This window comes from Sporobolomyces salmoneus (genome assembly GCF_050403485.1).
Source record: "Sporobolomyces salmoneus JCM6883 DNA, S_salmoneus_JCM6883_v1_ctg5, whole genome shotgun sequence".
Lineage (NCBI taxonomy): Eukaryota > Fungi > Basidiomycota > Microbotryomycetes > Sporidiobolales > Sporidiobolaceae > Sporobolomyces > Sporobolomyces salmoneus.
Window position 1 is genome coordinate 409,372 of NW_027481158.1, and position 17,658 is coordinate 427,029.

At 51.9% G+C, this 17,658-nt stretch overlaps 8 protein-coding genes across 8 annotated transcripts; 4 read left to right on the plus strand and 4 right to left on the minus strand.

The window, feature by feature from the left end:
* Positions 1-125: 125 nt before the first annotated feature.
* On the plus strand, positions 126-3,704 carry JCM6883_006971 (uncharacterized protein; the record flags this gene model as incomplete). The annotated part of the gene is made up of 5 exons (XM_076629469.1): positions 126-133; positions 220-1,174; positions 1,247-2,994; positions 3,051-3,466; positions 3,526-3,704. 5 exons carry the CDS (start codon positions 126-128, stop codon positions 3,702-3,704), a joined length of 3,306 nt encoding a protein of 1,101 aa, XP_076490591.1.
* A 203-nt stretch (positions 3,705-3,907) lies between these two features.
* JCM6883_006972 (uncharacterized protein) lies at positions 3,908-4,585 on the minus strand (the record flags this gene model as incomplete). Its single annotated transcript, XM_076629470.1, has 3 exons — positions 3,908-4,188; positions 4,267-4,358; positions 4,419-4,585. 3 exons carry the CDS (start codon positions 4,583-4,585, stop codon positions 3,908-3,910), a joined length of 540 nt encoding a protein of 179 aa, XP_076490592.1.
* Positions 4,586-5,129: 544 nt separating this feature from the next.
* JCM6883_006973 (uncharacterized protein) lies at positions 5,130-6,685 on the plus strand (the record flags this gene model as incomplete). The annotated part of the gene is made up of 6 exons (XM_076629471.1): positions 5,130-5,446; positions 5,516-5,683; positions 5,745-5,923; positions 5,984-6,163; positions 6,222-6,515; positions 6,579-6,685. The coding sequence occupies 6 exons, from the start codon at positions 5,130-5,132 to the stop codon at positions 6,683-6,685; spliced, it is 1,245 nt and encodes a 414-aa protein (XP_076490593.1).
* Positions 6,686-6,786: 101 nt separating this feature from the next.
* On the minus strand, positions 6,787-9,560 carry JCM6883_006974 (uncharacterized protein; the record flags this gene model as incomplete). Its single annotated transcript, XM_076629472.1, has 7 exons — positions 6,787-7,062; positions 7,124-7,434; positions 7,504-7,829; positions 7,901-7,995; positions 8,055-8,321; positions 8,389-8,836; positions 8,896-9,560. The coding sequence occupies 7 exons, from the start codon at positions 9,558-9,560 to the stop codon at positions 6,787-6,789; spliced, it is 2,388 nt and encodes a 795-aa protein (XP_076490594.1).
* A 468-nt stretch (positions 9,561-10,028) lies between these two features.
* On the plus strand, positions 10,029-11,381 carry JCM6883_006975 (uncharacterized protein; the record flags this gene model as incomplete). Its single annotated transcript, XM_076629473.1, has 5 exons — positions 10,029-10,468; positions 10,539-10,739; positions 10,805-10,873; positions 10,936-11,141; positions 11,209-11,381. The coding sequence occupies 5 exons, from the start codon at positions 10,029-10,031 to the stop codon at positions 11,379-11,381; spliced, it is 1,089 nt and encodes a 362-aa protein (XP_076490595.1).
* Positions 11,382-11,492: 111 nt separating this feature from the next.
* Positions 11,493-13,337, minus strand: JCM6883_006976 (uncharacterized protein; the record flags this gene model as incomplete). The annotated part of the gene is made up of 8 exons (XM_076629474.1): positions 11,493-11,699; positions 11,764-11,964; positions 12,032-12,241; positions 12,307-12,417; positions 12,490-12,723; positions 12,839-12,975; positions 13,058-13,154; positions 13,233-13,337. 8 exons carry the CDS (start codon positions 13,335-13,337, stop codon positions 11,493-11,495), a joined length of 1,302 nt encoding a protein of 433 aa, XP_076490596.1.
* A 498-nt stretch (positions 13,338-13,835) lies between these two features.
* On the minus strand, positions 13,836-15,509 carry ORC2 (origin recognition complex subunit 2; the record flags this gene model as incomplete). Its single annotated transcript, XM_076629475.1, has 2 exons — positions 13,836-14,070; positions 14,131-15,509. The coding sequence occupies 2 exons, from the start codon at positions 15,507-15,509 to the stop codon at positions 13,836-13,838; spliced, it is 1,614 nt and encodes a 537-aa protein (XP_076490597.1).
* A 99-nt stretch (positions 15,510-15,608) lies between these two features.
* Positions 15,609-17,603, plus strand: DOM34 (ribosome dissociation factor DOM34; the record flags this gene model as incomplete). Its single annotated transcript, XM_076629476.1, has 10 exons — positions 15,609-15,666; positions 15,735-15,810; positions 15,878-16,290; positions 16,354-16,466; positions 16,533-16,670; positions 16,745-16,849; positions 16,921-16,976; positions 17,048-17,164; positions 17,291-17,397; positions 17,476-17,603. The coding sequence occupies 10 exons, from the start codon at positions 15,609-15,611 to the stop codon at positions 17,601-17,603; spliced, it is 1,311 nt and encodes a 436-aa protein (XP_076490598.1).
* Positions 17,604-17,658: the final 55 nt, after the last annotated feature.

A 17,658-nucleotide genomic window follows, 5' to 3' on the forward strand; every position in this document is an offset into this window, starting at 1 on the left:
AGGATGAGGGAGATGAAAGGGAACCCTTCCCGCGATCTTCTCCTTTCGTTTCCTGCCCTTCACTACGACAGAACGGACAGCCGAACATACAGGCGAATCTGATAGTGCTCATTTAGCTAGAGCTAATGTCAGAGTGAGTCTACATGCTGTTCTCTTCCCGTTCTCTCCCCACTTGTTCCAGCTCATCCTTCTCGCTCCCCTTTCTCTGGCTTTATCCAGTAACGACCCGTTGAGCGATCCTCTGTCGCACTCTTCGGATACTCAAGAAGCTACGGCACCATCAAGTTCAGGAGTCGAAGCACGGAAATCAAGAAGTTCGGATCTTTTCGCTGCTCCGTTTCAATCTTCAATCTGGAACGAGCAACCATCGGGAAATGACAACGTCAACGACAACAAGGAGGAAGTACACGTAACAATGAACGCCGGGAACGAGAAGACGAAGTCGCTTTCGACGAGTCTCGATGCCCTAGCTCCAGTTTTCGTCCCTAGTTTCTCCCCTACCTCTCCCACCTCGACCTCGAACCACACCCCGACAACTCCTCTAGATATCGTGCCCTCTCCTCCAGCTGCAGAAGCATCCGAGCCCGAGCAAGATCCCCTTCTCGATGCGACTCCTCAAGCATCTCGACCTTCACCTCTCTCCCTCGCAGCGAAAGAATCTCCCGAGACGAATTCAGTGCCAGCGGAGACCCAGGAAAATACAACTGAACAACACCAACCTGAACCGAAGGAAGACCAGCAGGTTTCAGCGAGGAACTCTCTCACCCTCTCGATCGACGTTCCTCCCGCCCTCCCGCGTTCCCCTTCCTCTTCCACTTCGACCTATTCGCCTTCGACCTTACGAAACCTGATCACTCAATCCTGTCAATCCGGAGATCTCCCTCGACTTCGATTCCTCTTCGCCCAACATCCCGACTCGAACGAACTCTTCACGCTCTCAAACTCGATCAACCCGACAACGGGGTTCGCACCGATTCATCATGCGGCGAAGAAAGGACATCTGGAGGTATTGAGATGGTTGGTCGAGGATTGTGGAGCGATGGTTGGATTGGAGGACTCGGATGGAGAGACTGCTTTACACAAGGCTTGTTTGAGTGGAAGAGTCGAGATTGCGGAATACCTCGTTGGAACTCAAGGTGTCGAGATCGAGGGAACGGACAACGACGGTTGGACAGTGAGTGACAGTTTGATTCCGCCGGTTCTCGAGCCGACTTGCTGAATCGATGCTTTCGCCCGCTTTCCACAGCCTCTACACAATGCCGCATCGATCGGTTCACTCCCCATCGTTTCTCTCCTACTCTCCCACGGCGCTTCCCTCTCTCCTCTATCGTCTCACGGTTTCACTCCTCTCATGAACGCCGCCTCGAAAGGCCATCTTCCAACGGTTCATCTCCTCCTCAAACGTGGCGCGGACCCTCTCACCCGGAACCGATGGGGCGAGACGGCGTACGACTTGGCCGCTGGAGTGTTCGAGGTGAGGTGTTGCGAAGTATTGGAATCGTACGAAAAAGTCGCTTGGAGAGCGAGGAGGGACAAGGCGAGGAGGGAAGGAAAGGGTCAAATTGAAGAGTATAATCCATTGGGTCTTCATTCGACGGTTCCGGTCGTATTGTATGAGAATCAGCGACTCGTTACTTCAACATTATCGACGTTCCCGACTCTTGCGAAGAATCAGAAATGGACGTCAAAGGCCCTCAGTAGGAACGATCGAAGAGCAGCTTTCACTCTGCCACGCTACGTCCTGGAAAGCATGACAGGAGGAGGAGAAGCTCAAGAAGAAGAGGGAGAGGAACGAGCTTGTTTCAGAAGCGAAATCGGACTTCCGGTCGTTGGAAAGGAGAACGTTCTCGTCGTACCAGGGAAGAGGGAGGTCAGGAGCGGAGGAAGGGTCAGGGTTACCGAGTCGGCAGCAGGAGTTAGTCGATCTTCAACCTTGAAGAAGAAGAAACAGCCCCCCTCTCAAGCTTCCAATTCACTCTCAACGATTCTCGCCTCGACATCTTCCTCTCCTCCTCCTTCTCCAGCGCCCGTCGCATCGACTTCTTCCTCTCGCGACACGTCTCCTCTCGCTTGGGTCTGGCTATCAAGCTGGACGATCGATCTCTCCTCCCCGCTCTCTTCTCCTCTCGACGGTTGGTCCTACTCTCAATCGTTCGATACTCCCAATGACGAATGGAAACCTTCGCTACCGGATCAAGGAACGGGGAATGCAAAAAAATGGGTTAGGAGGAGAAGGTGGGTTAGAGTGATGAGGAGGAGAGTGGATCTGAAAGATTGGGGTTATTTGGATTCGACGACGCGAGAAGAGAAGGGAGATTACAGAGCGAAGGCGCAGGCTATCCTCGAGGGACTCCGTGGACAACAGATGGCGAGCGAGGAAGCGGAGGAGGATCACCCTCAGGACGAACCGCAGGATTCGCCGCATCTAAACAGGTCGAAGCACGAAATCATCCTGATCGAACGAGCAGCAGAAGAATTGGGAACCGGAATCGAATTGGACGACGACGAGGACCGGAAGCGAGAAGCTCAAGGAGATCTGGAGAGATTGCTGGAAAGAATCGCTCTGCTCAAGGTCAACTCGTCACCGACGGGAGAAGAGGGCGGAGGAGAAGAATCAGAGGAGGAGTTCGTTTACACGGGTCGCGACGCTGGCGACGACGACGACGATGACGCTCGTTCCGTTTGGACCACCACTCGTCCTTCATCGATTCGGACTCCCTCGGTCTCCCAAAGCCCCGATACCTCGATACAAGAATACTTCTCGCGAACTCCGACGACCTCTCAGCATCCAGATCTTACACCTCAATTGGCTCAAAACCCAGAGTTCAGAGTACCTACAGATGAACGAGCATCCTTCTTTCCCACGACTTCTCGGTCGAGCTCAGGACAATACGCACAACATCGTACGGCGTGGGAACCTGACGAAGTTGCGAACGAGTGTAGGAGGTGTGGGACTGGATTCACTTTCTTCAAACGAAAACATCACTGTCGACGGTGAGTCCTGATCGTCCTCGCGTTATATGATAGAAAGCTGACTCGTTCATTACTAGGTGCGGACTCGTTTGTTGTGCGAATTGCACTACGCACAAAGACCCAATCGACCCCTACCTCGTCGTTCGCGAACCCGGAATTCCTCCAACTCTCGAAGATCTCCAACCTTGGTCCCTCTCGACTCCCCTCCTCTACCGAACTTGCGACTCGTGTCACGCCGCTCTCGCCCTTCCTCAAGGTCTCTCGTCGAGTCATCCCGCTTCGATCCTCTCGCCTCAGTCGTTCTTCCCGTCTTCACCGTCAATCGGATCTGTCACTCCGAGCGAGACGAACGAATCAGAGGCGAGCGAATTGAGTGATTGTCCTTGCTGTGGAGCGCATTTGGCGAACTTCGGGGATCGAACTAAACAAGAGGCTCACGTCCGAAAATGCCTGGAGGAAGGCGAAGGCTCGATCTCTTCAGGTCGCTACCTCGGTGCGTTCATTGTCTCTTCACTCGATCACAACGGTGCTGACGCTGCTCGTGCGGCGCAGTGTTCAACCTCCCGCCAGGTCCTCTCGTCGGAGAAGATTGTGGAATCTGTTTCACCGAGTTCGAAGTCAACGATCGAATGGCTAGACTCGTCTGTCTCTGCACTTTCCACGAGACGTGTATTCGAGCGTGGCTATCGAGGGGACATACCTGCCCTGTACACGTTCCGAACGATGATTAGATTCTGTCATTCTGGCCTCACTTTTTCGTTATCTCTTGCACTACCTCGCATCCTTGGTCCCATCTCGCTCTGCAATACTGTTGATCGTCCTCTCATCTGTTTCAATAGAAGAGAGTGTATGTCAAGGCAAACAGAGAGGAACAACAAAGGAAAAGGTTGAGGTTTGAAAAACGAAAGGGACGAAAGAGGTCTATGCAAAAGTTCTAAGCGAATTCACCATGCGTCTGTTTCTCCCACGAGCCGTTCCAACCAGCGTTCCACACCTCATTCACCGGCATCTTCAGCACTCCATCGTCCCTCATCCAGAATCGCCGAAGTCCGAGGAGGATCGTCGTCAAGCTGAGAAGCGTGAGGAGGGACCAACATGTCCAATCGACTCCCATCAGGGTTTGAAGCAGAGTGCAAACGAGACCAAAGTTTTGGGGAGATGATGCGGGAGGGGACATGCAGTGCGAGAGTTTCGAGGATTGGTTGTAGGTAAGTTCTGCCATTCCGGCTTTGAGGGCGATTCACGTCAGCACAGGGTAGATCTCGTTGGTGAGAGGAGCAGTGAGAGACTTACTCGTGAAGAAGACGAATAGCAACGCTTCAGCGGCAAGCGAAAACGCCGTCGTTTGGACCCAATGCCCGGGTTTTGCGTAGTTTAGGAACGCTCTGATCGCACGTATCTCTCGTCAGTCGAGTAAGGAGCGACATCGAGGAAGAGTCACTCACATTCCTGGTACTATGAGCGTCGAGAGTCCGGAAACGAACGCGAGAACTGCGAGAGCTGGATTCCCTTGAAGATCATCCGTGACGAGTGCTCCACAGGATACTCCGAAGAGGACGAGCGACAATGTCGAGAGGGTGAGTTGGGTGCTGACTCGGAGTGCTGAAAGCATTTTTGGTTGAAGGGGGAAAGAGGAGAATGTCGAGCAGGCGGTCAAGGTGAAGGGCCTTCGAGGTCGACCATGATGTTTAGACCAAGCCAGAGCAGCATTCCCTGTGTAGTCGAATCGTATACTGTCTCGAGGCCAAGCAAGGCGAGCATTCCTCACCGATCGAGCTCAAGAGGGAGGCCGCTGGTCCAAAAGCGAATCGAGCTCGATATCTCGGACCTTGGCCTCTTGCGGGACTTCAACGTCGGCGTATTCCAAGAAAGAGATTATCTGCACGATGCCACACCTGGGCGATCAGATAGAACCACAACAGGCCGAGACGAGATGTTGAGGTTTCGGTTCAGATTCGAGCGAGGTGTAGGAGCTGTGTCGGCGCCAGTAACGGGTCGACGTGGCGTAGTTGGTGGAGAAGGATTTCAAGATGCTGTAGGAGCTACGATCGTCGCTTTCGGAAGTGAAGAGCGGAGAGGAGAGTGCTTCATCAAAAATCGCTCAACTATTCCTCCTCCTCCTTTCTCCCCATCATCCACGATCCCGATCAATCGATATGTCAGACTTCAGAGTGCTATCAGAAGATCCCCTCAACGCCGAGCCACCGATAACGACCCTCAGCACCTCCCTCCTCACTCCTCAAGACAGAGTCTTCAACCGCAATCACGGTCCAATCCTCTCTAAGGACGTCGAGACTTATACACTATCCATCAAGTCGGAGGTACCTGAGGTCTCGCTCGAGAAGACCCTCAACTATAGCGATCTGGAGAAGTTCCATAGCGATGAAGTCATCTGTGCACTTTCGTGCGCTGGGAACAGACGCATCGAGATGGACCAGGAGAAGAAAGTAGAAGGACTGCTGTGGGGTGGAAGGTGAGTTGTGATCCTGTCGCTTCAGAAGAGCGAAATCGGCTGAATAAGCAGAATTCATGCTCGTCACAGTGCTATCGCCAATTCGAAGTTCTCCGGTCCTCTACTGAGGCACGTACTCGAGTCGTACGGCGTCACTCTTGACAAGGTCGAGGAGAATCGACATATCCACTTTGAAACGACCCAAAAATGCGAAGATGCGGATTTCTACGGCTCTTCTCTCCCTCTTTCCCTGGCTTTGTGAGTTTCTGCTGCGACCTCCGTCACGATATACGGAAGCTGACGGGTCGTAGCACGACAGGGATCCTGAACGACCAGTCATGCTCGCAACTCACATGAACGACGAACCTCTCGACGAGAAACACGGAAAACCTTGTCGACTCGTCGTACCCGGGATCATCGGAGCTCGCTCAGTGAAATGGCTTGAACGTATAATCATCCGAGACAAACCGAGCGACAACTTCTACATGACTCGAGACTGCAAGTGCATTTCCCTTCGGCAGACTCGTCTTTAGTTCTGACCGGATTCCAGCTATACAGACAAGGTTCTACCACCTGAGGCGACATCGGAGACGAAGGAGGAGTATCTGAAACAAGTCGAACCGTTGATGGAGTTACCGCTGAATTCAGAGATTTGCGAACCGGCAGATGGTAATTCGATCAAGCTCAGCGGTGGCGAGAGAACGGTAGACGTTCGAGGATACGCTCTAGGCACGAAAGGTGAGCTTGTATTGTCGCTTGCATTACGCAGATTATTCTGACTTATCGAGCTCTACAGGAACCCCAATCGAATCGGTCAAGGTCTGCGCAGTTCCCCTCCCTCTGCCTCCATCTGCGACAGACTCAGAGGACGACCTCCCACATCCCGAACTCCATCAAATCCGACTCTTTGCCCGATCGCTGGCTGAAGAACGCTGGATTCGCGCAAAGTTGGTCGATTCTGTTGAGGGCGAGAGTCGAAAAGAGACGGACAAGAACTGGAGCTGGACATTGTTTTCCTCGAAGGTGGAAATACCTGATGAGTGTGTGGCGAAGGCGGGAGAAACGCAAGTTGCGTTAGTAGCGTTTGCGAGTAAGTCTATTTCACTGGACGATTTTGCAGAGCTTGATCGAGCTAATCCTTACGTGTGCACAGCCGACAAGAACGGACAAGAGCAAGAGTTACAGACTCCTTACAACCTTCGCGGAGTAGCTGAAGCGAGTTGGAGTGTAGCAAGAATCAAACTCGAAAACTCTGCCTGAAAACCGGAAGCCTTATCTAACGACCAAATGAGCTCGTAAACTCCAAAAGGTTGCGCGTTGCTACAACATATCACAGTCTCTCGTATATGTCTATAAGCCGTTCATTCTGTCCCTGTTGTCTGTTCCCACTTTGTTGCATTCCTCCAAACCGATCTGAACCATTCCCCTAGCCGTTTGTCGACATCCTGTAACACGGAAGACCTTGTCGTACTCAGATCGTCGTTCAGGGCGATGAAAGCTGGTGGTCGATGGGTTTCGTCTGCGGAAGAAAGTGATTCAAGCATTGACGATAGTCCTTCTCCTCCGTATTTGATCGAGCGGAACGATGCTGAGGATTCGGCAATCGCGTACGAGTAGCGTTGGATCAATGAGATAGCCTGTTCGCGAGCTGGTCAGAGTGGATCGAGCCGAGACAGAGAGGACGAAAGACAGACTCACGAGATCTCGTCTAGTCTGATTTACCGTTTCCAGTCTCTCGTAGCTGATATCTTGCAATCGGGTACCTCCCAGTCCAATCGCTGTCACAGCTCGCTCCGCCTCTACTCTGCCAGAACCCTTTTCCTTTGGAGGCAAGAAAGCCTCCAACCCTTTCTCACCGCTCGAACCCAAGAGTTTGACGATCAGACAATCTCCGCATCTCGGTTGTTCGAAGGCGATCCGCTTGAGAGTGGATTGTACCGAAATTGGAGAGTGATTCGTCGAATCGAAGAAGTCGGTGCCGAAACATGAGTCGAGGTCGAGCTCACATACTGGATTTTCCTCCTCCTGCTCTTCCTCGTCGATTCTTTCCCCCCTTGCGTGGCCTTGAGCTCGCCTACCAATAGTGTCGCCTTCCCTCTGCCTCGTGTCTGGAGCGAACGAAGGCCAGCCCCGTCTTGGGTTGCTGAGATCGAAGTAGGCGTATCCATCCGCCGAAGAAAACTTGACGGCTGACTCCTTTGGCGCTTTGAGTCCGGCTCGAGAGAATAGAGAGGGCAAGGTCGAGAGCGTCGAGCGGATTGGAGCGAAAACGGGAAGAGGATAAACGTCGCTTTCGAAAGAGATGTCGTCGACGGTCAGGTCGGAGAAGATTGTCGAGCGGTCGTCGAGAGAGTAGAAACCGGAGCCAGAAGGGTTTGATCGAAGAGCGAGGTAGGAATACAGCCTGACGAAACAGATTCAGGATAGAGTCAGCGCGGAACCTTGAGTGCTCAGAGAGAGAAGTAATGGATGTACAGAGCTTCTCGATGTTTCTCGACAGTGTAGTGCACCAGAAGATGCATCATCTGTGCCTCGACGGGACCTTTTCCTCGGAATCGAGCTTGAGCAGTCTAATCACCAAACTCTCTCAGTCAACGCAATGAAGAGTCACATCGAGAAGCGAACTCACCTGGGTTAGCTCATCGAGTAATACAGTCTGGAGCTCCCTCAACATCGGGGTCGAGACGGTCTTGGCGACGTGGACGAGGTAGGGTCTCTTCCGTACTCCGAAACGACGGTCGAGGAAGAACGCCGCCGTCCCCAACGATTTCCATTCCGACTCCGGGTCGACTTGTTTGTCGATCGTATTCGGGTCGACACCTCCGACGAGCAAGTCTCTTTGCATCCTGAAGATCGGTCCGGTGAGCGGTGATTCGAAGTCGGAGACGGACAGAGGCTGAAACCGAATCGGAGAGAGCCGTCAAGTTCGATAAACGACACAAGCCAAAGGTACCCGGACTCACCTGATTCAGGAAGAAGTCGTCGTTGAGGTATATGGCGGTCGAGGAGTCGAATTCGAGGTTCGGAAGTTGAGACTCGATCGCAAGAGAATTGAACGACGGAACGACTGAGTCTTGCCAGTTCCGTGCCTCTTCTTCGGAGCGAGCGTTGAGCTTGAACAGTCCGCTGTGAGGATGAATGCGAAGTACGGGTGTCGAAGAGTTGTTGGCCCAGGGTTCTGCGAATTCTACAGTTGAGAGGTTGATCCAATGAGGCGTTTGAGCTAACCGAACGTGCTCGTTCGAGGTGAAGGTGCTATTGTTTGATTTGAAGAGAATCGGTATATCGCTGAGTGTAGGTGCAGCGAGGTGAGAAGGAGTATCGCCGACGACGAGGTGAATCGTCCTGACGGATTCGGGAGAAAGTGAGGCAAGTGCGGAACGGAGAGAGTATCGCAGTTCGTCGTGTTCCCTACGCGCTCGAGTAACGGTCAGTGACGAGAATAGCTGAGTTTGCGCGATAGTGCTCACCGAAAGTGTCTGAGAACTTGCGCGCCCGCGAGACGTCGAGCTCGTTTCACTCGTTCTTTCCTCCATGCAACGGGATCGACTTTCGCGCTCACTTTTCCCTTCCAGCTAGACATCAACGGGTCTGATCCGTTGTGCCAGGTGTAAACCAAGTCCAACTTTGGTTGATTGTCTGCGTACCATCTTCCCTCCATTTCTTGACACAACTCGCCTTTCGAGACATAAGCATCGAGGCAGTCCGAAGAGAGGAAGGAAGAGCTGGAAAGAGTCGGTCGAAGAGGAGAATGTGTGAAGAGAGGCGAGAAATAATTCGAGGGAAAGGGAATCAGACCTTGGTTTCGAGTCGAAGGATCGGAGAGGAATTGTTGTGTGTATTTGAGGGATCCTTTGGCAACAATGACCGAAGAGGGAGACGGACTGATGCTCCAGAGAGCGAGTGCTGTGCCGAGAGAGGCGAGGGCGAAGAGGACGAAATGGAGAGGTGAGAGACGTCGTTTCTTCTTCAAGGTCGTCGTCACAGATTGAGAGTGCTGAGGGAGAAGAGGGGCGAGGTCCAGCGTCGCGTCTTCATCACTCGAGTGCGAGGCTGAGTCGAGGAAGACTGAAGAGGTAGAGGGATTGAGAAGGAATGAAGAAGATACGATGGAATCCGAGCGCGACTCTCGCATCACTACATCGACTGGTTGAAGAGGTCGAAGATGGTCGGATCGAGGGTGAGCATCAGCAGTGAGTAGACCTCAGCACACGACTGGCAGCGGCACAGTTCAATCAACAGAACTGCGCGCGCTGAGTTTGAGGAAAAATGTTGTCAAATGTTGCGGATTTCGGCATCTCTGCACTCCATTTTTAGCTTGAGCCTCGAGCGATGTACTGTACACTGGCTTTATAGTAGCTCTTCGTCGACAGGCTGTCGTCTAGCAGTTCTCAACGCCTAGCGATGTTGAAGGAGCGGATAATTACCCAAGAGCTCGCAGTATGGGCGTATGTGCTTGGTCGGGGCGGGGAACATGATTGCTGTCTGCGTATTGTTATCGTACTTTGCTGCGGAGCATCGAGTGTGAAGGGGAGAGGAAGAAGTTGTTCGAGCGATCGCGAGAGTTTGACTCTCTCTACATCCTCGTCACTTTGGCGCTCGCATGGGCTGTACCTTGAACCTACAAGATCTCTTTCCGCCTACGGCAAGTACAAGTCAAGCCCAAATAGACCTTCAGACGCCGACAATCGCTTTCATCGGACACGGCTTACCAGGCTCTTCCCTCTTCCACTTTGCTCTCAATCACCTGGCCAAGGAAGAAGAGACGTCAGCAAGATCGAATGCGGCTCTGAGCGAGAAAGCGAAGGGGAAACAGAGGGCAGTTGATCAAGAATCGGAGGATGTTGAAGCAGAATTCGACGATGACGGGCAGGTGCAAGGTAGAGGGAGGAGACAGGAGACTGCGAAGCGTCGACATGTCTTGATCTTGACTTCAGATCTCGCATCGCTTCGTCGTGAGCTCGTTTCGGAAAACGACTCATCTCTCTTTGGTCGGTCGCGGGATTCGGAAAGAACTGCTCTGTTACAATCCATCACATTCAAGTACGTTACCATTCACTTCGTAGACGAGCATAGATCCCTCACCGGTTTCTGACTACCTTCCGTTTGACAGGCATCTTCCGACTTCGGCTCAATTGAGCTATTTTCTCGCCTCATTCTACGACCTCACGAATAGCAAAGCCTCGGACCTACATTCAACATACGTTGAAAACCAGAACCGCTCGAAAGACGATCCAAGTTACCTTCCATTCGAGCCGACCATGGTCATTCTGCATTCTCCCTCGACTTATCTCGACGAATCGGTTCATACAGAGTTGGTTCCGTCGTCGCCTGCATCTCAGAAAATTAGTTGAATACTGAAACTGTTGAATCTTGTAGGTCTGGCATAGAAGGATACGCTGCAATGCTAGCACTTTTCGTTTCAACATTTTCGAATTTCTCGAGAAAGTACGTCAACTTATTGCGCTATCTCTCCCCTACGAGCTGCACGCTCAATCTTTGCGCAACAGTCCTCCAGCGATCGTGCTTTTCGATCCACTCGCAAGCTCGAATTCCTTGCCGATCATTCCTCCTCATCTCTCGAAATCTCGCAAACGTCCGAGACATTCGAGTGAAGCTGTGTCGAGAAACGATGCCGAAGACGAAGAGGTCGAGACGCTCCCCCTGAGAGCAGCAATCGAGAGGTTCTTTGAAGCTGTCGCAGAAGTTATTCCAGGTTTGTTCTCTCGTTTCATTCCATAGTCTCTGCCGCGACTGAGTCACTTCGCAACTTGTTTCGACAGTACCGCTTTCGCCGACGAGCCTAGAGTACGGGCATCAAGAACGATTCAGGATCGAAGCTCGCACGAAACGGAAACCGTCTTTCGCATTTCTCGAATTCAGCACTCGAAAAATAGGCCAAGACGACGACGAAGACGAAGAAGAAGGCTCGACGAGGATCTCAGTCGAGAGCTGAGGCAATAAGTTTTGGGTGATGCGATATGTACTGTTTTGAATTTGCGATGCAGTAATAAGACGAGTTCTACAAAACGACTCTAAGCGATCTAACGTAATCTATTCAACAATCTTAGATCTTGGCGTTACCGTTCTCGGTGCTCTTCTCGTAGGAAGCAGAAGTGTTTTGTTCGGGGACGGGTTTTTGCTCAGGCTTTTGTCCAGTGATTCCCTCGACCATTTGGCCGGCAGCTTCCTCCTTTGAGAGATCGGGGATATCGGTTCCCTTTCCGATGGCTCCGATTTGAGCGACCGAGGCAGGAGTTTGAAGGGCAGCGGGCTGTTCGACGAAACTCAATCAGAATTCGTTCTGTTCGTCGCAGAGTGAAGAGAGGAAAACTCACGACAAGGTTGGGCTTGGCAGCATCAGTCTTTCCATCGATCATGTCGCGAATCAAGTAAGGTTCGGCGGTAAGAGGTCGAGCGAGTCCAACGATTTGAACGGAACCTCCTTCAAGGGCTTCGTCCATAGCCTTCTTCGAACGGAATCCACCAGTGACACAGAGCTTAGCCTTCTTGAGACGGGGTCGGATGTTGTCGGCGAACTGAGAGAGCGAATGACCGGGATCAGAAATCGATTCGAAGCTGATCAAAAGAAGAACTTCAACTTACCTCGATGAAGAACGCTTCTCGCTTGACGGTCGAAGCCTTCTTGTTGTGCTCGTGTCCCCAGGCGGTGGTGATCGATTCGTAAGTTCCTCCACTCAATTCAATGATGTCGAGGTAGTCGTCGAGACGGGTGCAGAGTTCGGCAGACTCCTCAGCGGTCATACCATCTTCGGCGAAATCGGCACTGTTGAGCTTCATAGAGAGGATGAAGTCCTGCGGGATCGGGATCTGGCGTCAGCGAAAGAGCCGAGGCGATGGCGAGAGAAGGAAGCACGGACCTTGGGAACACGCTTCTTGAGTTCCTCGAGGCACTCGAAGACAATCCTCATTCGGTTCTCAAAGTTTCCTCCGTAGTTGTCCGTTCGCTTGTTGGTACGAGCGGAAAGGAACTACAGAAATTTCCGTCGGAGAAAGCGTCAGTCTCCCAAAGAAGAACAAGGGAATGCATGGAAACGACTGACTTGAGAGAGGAGGTATCCGTGAGCACCGTGAAGTTGCATACCATCGGCTCCAGCCTTGTAAAGGACTTCAGCTCCGTGAGCCCAGTGTTGAACGAGAGTCTTGATTTCATCGACTTCGAGGGGACGGGGCTTGTTGAACTCCATTCCTCCGAAACTGGGGCATTGAACGTCGGAAGCAGAAACGGGAGCCTTGTCACCAGTTACGTCGGTCGAAGTTTGACGACCTCCGTGAGTCTGATAATGTTCAACGAGGAATGAGTCAGTTTGTGTAAACATCAATCTCGATACGAGATCCCACCACGAACGCCCGATACGAGCGTTGTACGACAGAGGGAATTGTCTAACTCACGAGTTGACCGATAACAATAGAGCCGTGAGCTTTAGCGACCTTGATCGCTTCCTTGAGGTTCTCAACCGGGTCAAAGTCGCATCGTTCGTCGATGATGATGTTTCCTCGTGCTTCCAAACCTTCATAGTCGATGGGGACTGAAGCAAGATGAATCGAGGAGTCAGCGAACGAACCCAGAAAGCGAACGGAAACACAGTCGGGAAAGCGGGAAGAGCTTACTGTTTCCCAAAACGATAACTCCGATCTTTCCTTTACCCCATTCTTCGTAGAGCTTGATGTACTCCTTCGAAACTCGTCCTCGGGTTTCAGGTTGGTCCTAGAAACGGAAAAAGGTTGCATTAGCTCATCGATTTTGGTCGAGACTGGAGGAGGGCGGAAACCACTCGAGACTCACCATCGAGAAGGAGCAGAGACGCTCAGTCATCGCAGACTTGAGGGTCGCGGTAGGGGCAGTCTTGCCAGAGTAGTGGAAAGTGACGGAATCGGCGATCGAAGGCATGTTGAAGACTGTAAGGAGAAGGGAGAAGGTCAGTCCGGCTGGAGTACGCTGGCGTAGGGAGTGAGCGTACTAAGTTAAGTGTATGAAAAGTGAGAAGAGAGGAGAAGAGAAGCGACGCAGAAATTGTCCGAGTTTGTGGAGGTTTTCGGAGAGAAGTTTTGCTGATCAAGCTGTGCACAGTAAGCTGACGGCATCATCGCGAAAATACGAACAAGCGCGCCTGCCTTCGTCGAAGCAGAGTCTCTCACCAACATCAAACGACGAGACGGAAGCCTCGAGCTCAGGGGAACGAGCGCGGAATTTAGAATTGCTTCTCCCCTGTGTCACGTGACTGAAAACCGAATCCTCGAGCAGAGATATCGAGAGCAGATGAGTATCTACAATACTAAGGATTCTCCAGTGATTGGGGACCAGTCGATCGCAACGGGAGAAACGGCGAAAAGCAGCGTTCATTCATGTTTACCTCAAAGTCTGGGTTTTCATTCACCCTCTCCGCACTTACTCCTCGATTCCGAGTTCCTCCAACACTTCCTCCAACCCTTCCCTCTCTAGCGGAATCCAAACCCATTCTCCACCGGTTCCTTCTTCCTCGTCTTCGTCGTTAATTCCTTCGACTACCTCGGGTGCCACGTTCGACGACAAGACGACGCCGTGATCCTTGAACTCTGATAAGAGACCCGAGACTTGATCCGGGTGAGTAGCGATAAGTAGATCCGTCGCCATGTTTTTGAACCTGTTCAGAAAATCGAAGTCAGTCTCAAGCAAGACGATTTAGATTCAATGCAGGGCTTACGAGTTGATCGACATCGCGACGACTGGACTGCTCTCGCCCTCTTTCGTCTTCAAGTTCAAATTCCTCTCTTTCGTGCGATCCAGCATTTCTCCCACGGCGACTTGTTGCCTCCCTAACAGATTGAACAACCTCTTCGCGCGTTCCGTTACTGAAGCCAGAACGTGAATCGTCGATTGGATCTGCGACGAAGACGATAAGGACGAAGCCGAAGTGAGAGGAGGGGGATAAACCGAAGGAGGAACGAGATTCGAAAGTGTCGAGAGCGAGAAGGTTTCGTGGGTGTAAGGGAGGAGAGTTCGTAGACTGTGGTAAAGGAAATTGAATGATCGGTTCGACAGTAAGAGGGAAGAAGACGAGTTTTGATCTTCGGAATCGAGGTCTATTGGAGGAGGTCGAGAAGTCGTGAGAGAAGTTGGGAACAGGAAGGGAGCTCGAACGTGGTCGATCGAAGCTATGAGGTGGATCGAAGGTTGAGAAGCGAGGAGGGCTAGTAAAGAGAGGTGTTTCGAGAGTCGGAGGGAAGGGGAATCGAGTGAGTGAATGACGAGGTAGATCGGAGGGAAACGAGTCGTCGACGTAGAAGGAAGGGAAGCGATGGAAAGGCAGAGTTTGCGGACTCGGGATTCGAGAGCCGAGACTGGTCGAGCGGCACGGTAAGCGGGTTGTTGGGCGGTTGTCGTCGTCGAGGTAGCTTTCTTGCGAGGCGAACTTCGTCCTCGTTTCTTCGGAGTCGGCTGCCGTTCTTCCTCTGTCTGTTGATTTCCTCCTCCTCCGTGTAGCCTGACGATATCTTCGACAGCCGTGAGGAGATCGGCCATAGTGCAAGTCGAATCGAATCCGTTGATCACGACGACGTTCCCCTTCGACCTTGTCCGTTCCGCAAACTCGTTCAAGATGACCCGCTTACTACCCAGTCCGACCAACATGATGTTGAACCCTTGTTCTAGCTCATAACTCCATCTCGCAAACTTTTCCCTCGCATTCTCCAATTGCGCCGTTTGAATCTCCCTCACTGGTTCAAACGCGGGATGTTCGAGTTCGTCGTAACGTGAGAGTGCTCGGGTGTACGATGAGAGAGTGAAGGCGGGATCAATCGAGGTCGAGAGGAGAGAGTCTGTCGTATTCGAGACTTGATTCGAATACACCATGTACGCGTCACTTGCAGTCGCGGTCACGAATTGAGCCGGCTCGATCTCTTCATCTTCATCGCTTCGGTCCGAACCTTCCTCGTAGTTCGCAGGTTGTGTTGTCCGTCGCTTCCTCGAGGGTGTCGTCGAAGTTGGAGGATTTGTCGCTTTCCGCTTTCCTCTCGATTTGGCGGAAGTTGGTGTGGTCGATTGATTGTTCGCAGCTCTGACGGCTCTATTCGCACGCGCCATAGTGTAAACTATGAGAGTCGAGGGTGGGGTAATTGAATAAGAAGAGTTTCGCCAGATTCTCCTCTTCACTCTACAGCTTCCGTCTGATCGACAAACAATATGCTCCTAGTAAGCTCGCATATCGAAAAGGACGAGTCTGGGTACATCACTCTGCGGCGTAAGGTCGATTTCCTCTCGTCCCCCTCTCGACGGCCTCTGATCAACCTTCTCTCGACCGCGACACAGCACAGGAAGATGAAGACATGTGGCATGCGTACAATCTGATACAACAAGGAGATGAGATCAGGGGCTCGGCAGTCCGGTAAATCGTTCTCTCAAACATTCTTCCATTACGTCAAGCTGACGCTCCCTCCCCCTCCTCTGAGCAGACGAGTGACGACAGAGTCATCAACAGGATCAACTTCGAGCCACCGAGTGCACCTAAAGCTCACGCTTCAAGTCGATAAAGTCCTTTACTCGGCTCTCGCACTTTCCGAACAATCCGCTCAGCAGCAACAGCAAGCCTCGTCCTCCAGCGCGAATGGCAACTCTTCGACAGCATCAGCTCCGGCAGTATCGTCTGGAACGTCGGGTACTTCGACATTGCACGTTTCGGGACGAGTCACATCGGAAAATCCTCATGTCAAAAAAGGAGCTTTCCATACTCTGGATCTCGAAGTCGGCAGGGATTTCACGATTATCAAGGGGATTGGAAGCTGGGATTCCGTTGCGCGGGAGAGGATAAAGGAGATGACGGAGCCGGGGAGGGGAGCAGACGTCGGAGCAATCGTTTGTGGAGAAGGTGAGTGAAAACCTCGCGAACCCGTTTACAGGCTGTCTCGCTGATGTTCGTTCGTTTCGATAGGTCTTGCGAGTATTTGTGTCATTACGAATCACACGACAATCATCAGGCAACGGATAGACGTGCCGGTACCTCGAAAACGAAAAGGAGGAACAACAGCGCTCGGTGCAGACAAAGTACGTCAATGCTCCACGCAATCGCCCCCTGGTTCGTTAGAGACCTGACGTTCGAGTTTCTTGCAGGCCCATTCTCGATACCTACAACAAGTCTACGCGGCCGTCGTGCGACATTTCGATTTCGATCAACTCAAAGTTCTCATCATCGCTTCTCCAGGATTCACGAAAGAAGCAGTGCACACTTTCCTACTCGAAGAAGCAATTGTGAGTTCGTTTTGCTGGATGTCTCAACTTCGACGAAACATCCACTGACTGTTCTCACTTGCAATTGTGAACAGAGACAAGGGAACAAGAGTATCACAGCCGCGAAATCAAAATTCTTGTTGCTACACAGTCCGACTCATCATGTCCATTCTTTGACGGAGATCCTCTCATCACCAGAGGTACATTTCACCTCACGCAGCTGAGCTTCTTTTTCCTGATGTCCCAGAAGCTGACCTTTATACGTCTATAGGTTTCCACTCAGCTCAAAGATACGAAATTCGCACAAGAAGGGTTAATGTTGGACAAGTGAGTCACCCAGTTTCGTTCATCGAATCCTCCGATACTGACCTCCTCCTTCTGTCGCTCTTCTGCTCTAGGTTCTTCAAGATGCTAGAGGATGATCCTCTGAGAGCATGGTACTCTGAGCCGCATGTCTTGAAAGCCGCTGAGAGAGGAGCGATCGGTAAACTGTTGATTTCGGATGAGCTATTCCGGTAAGTCGCATACTCTATCAGCTTCCCGCGATGCCATCGACTTCATCGTAGGCGTTGTGTCCAAACCCCGAGCTCAAACTCTGAGACCTTTACTGACTGCGCTTGAACTCCATGTCTCGTCGACAGAGCTCCTTCGGCGCAAAGGCGAAAAGTGTTTGTCAAGTTAACCGAAGACGTCAAGAGCTATGGAGGCGAAGTCTTGATCTTCTCTTCTATGCACGAATCAGGTCAACGTGAGTGCTCTACCATTTTCGCATTGAGACTTTCGCTGTTCGAGCTGACCGACTGCGATCCCGAATTACGCCCTGTAGAACTGAACCAGCTGACGGGTATCGCGGCCATTCTGACTTATCCGCTGGATATTGAGGTGGTTGAGGAGGAAGAGCGAGTCGAAAAAGAGGAGCAAAACCGACGGAAGCAAGAGGAAGACGATGAATGATACAATTGCTTGTGTTGATGCACTGTCTCTTACTATCAGACTACCCTCACCTCCT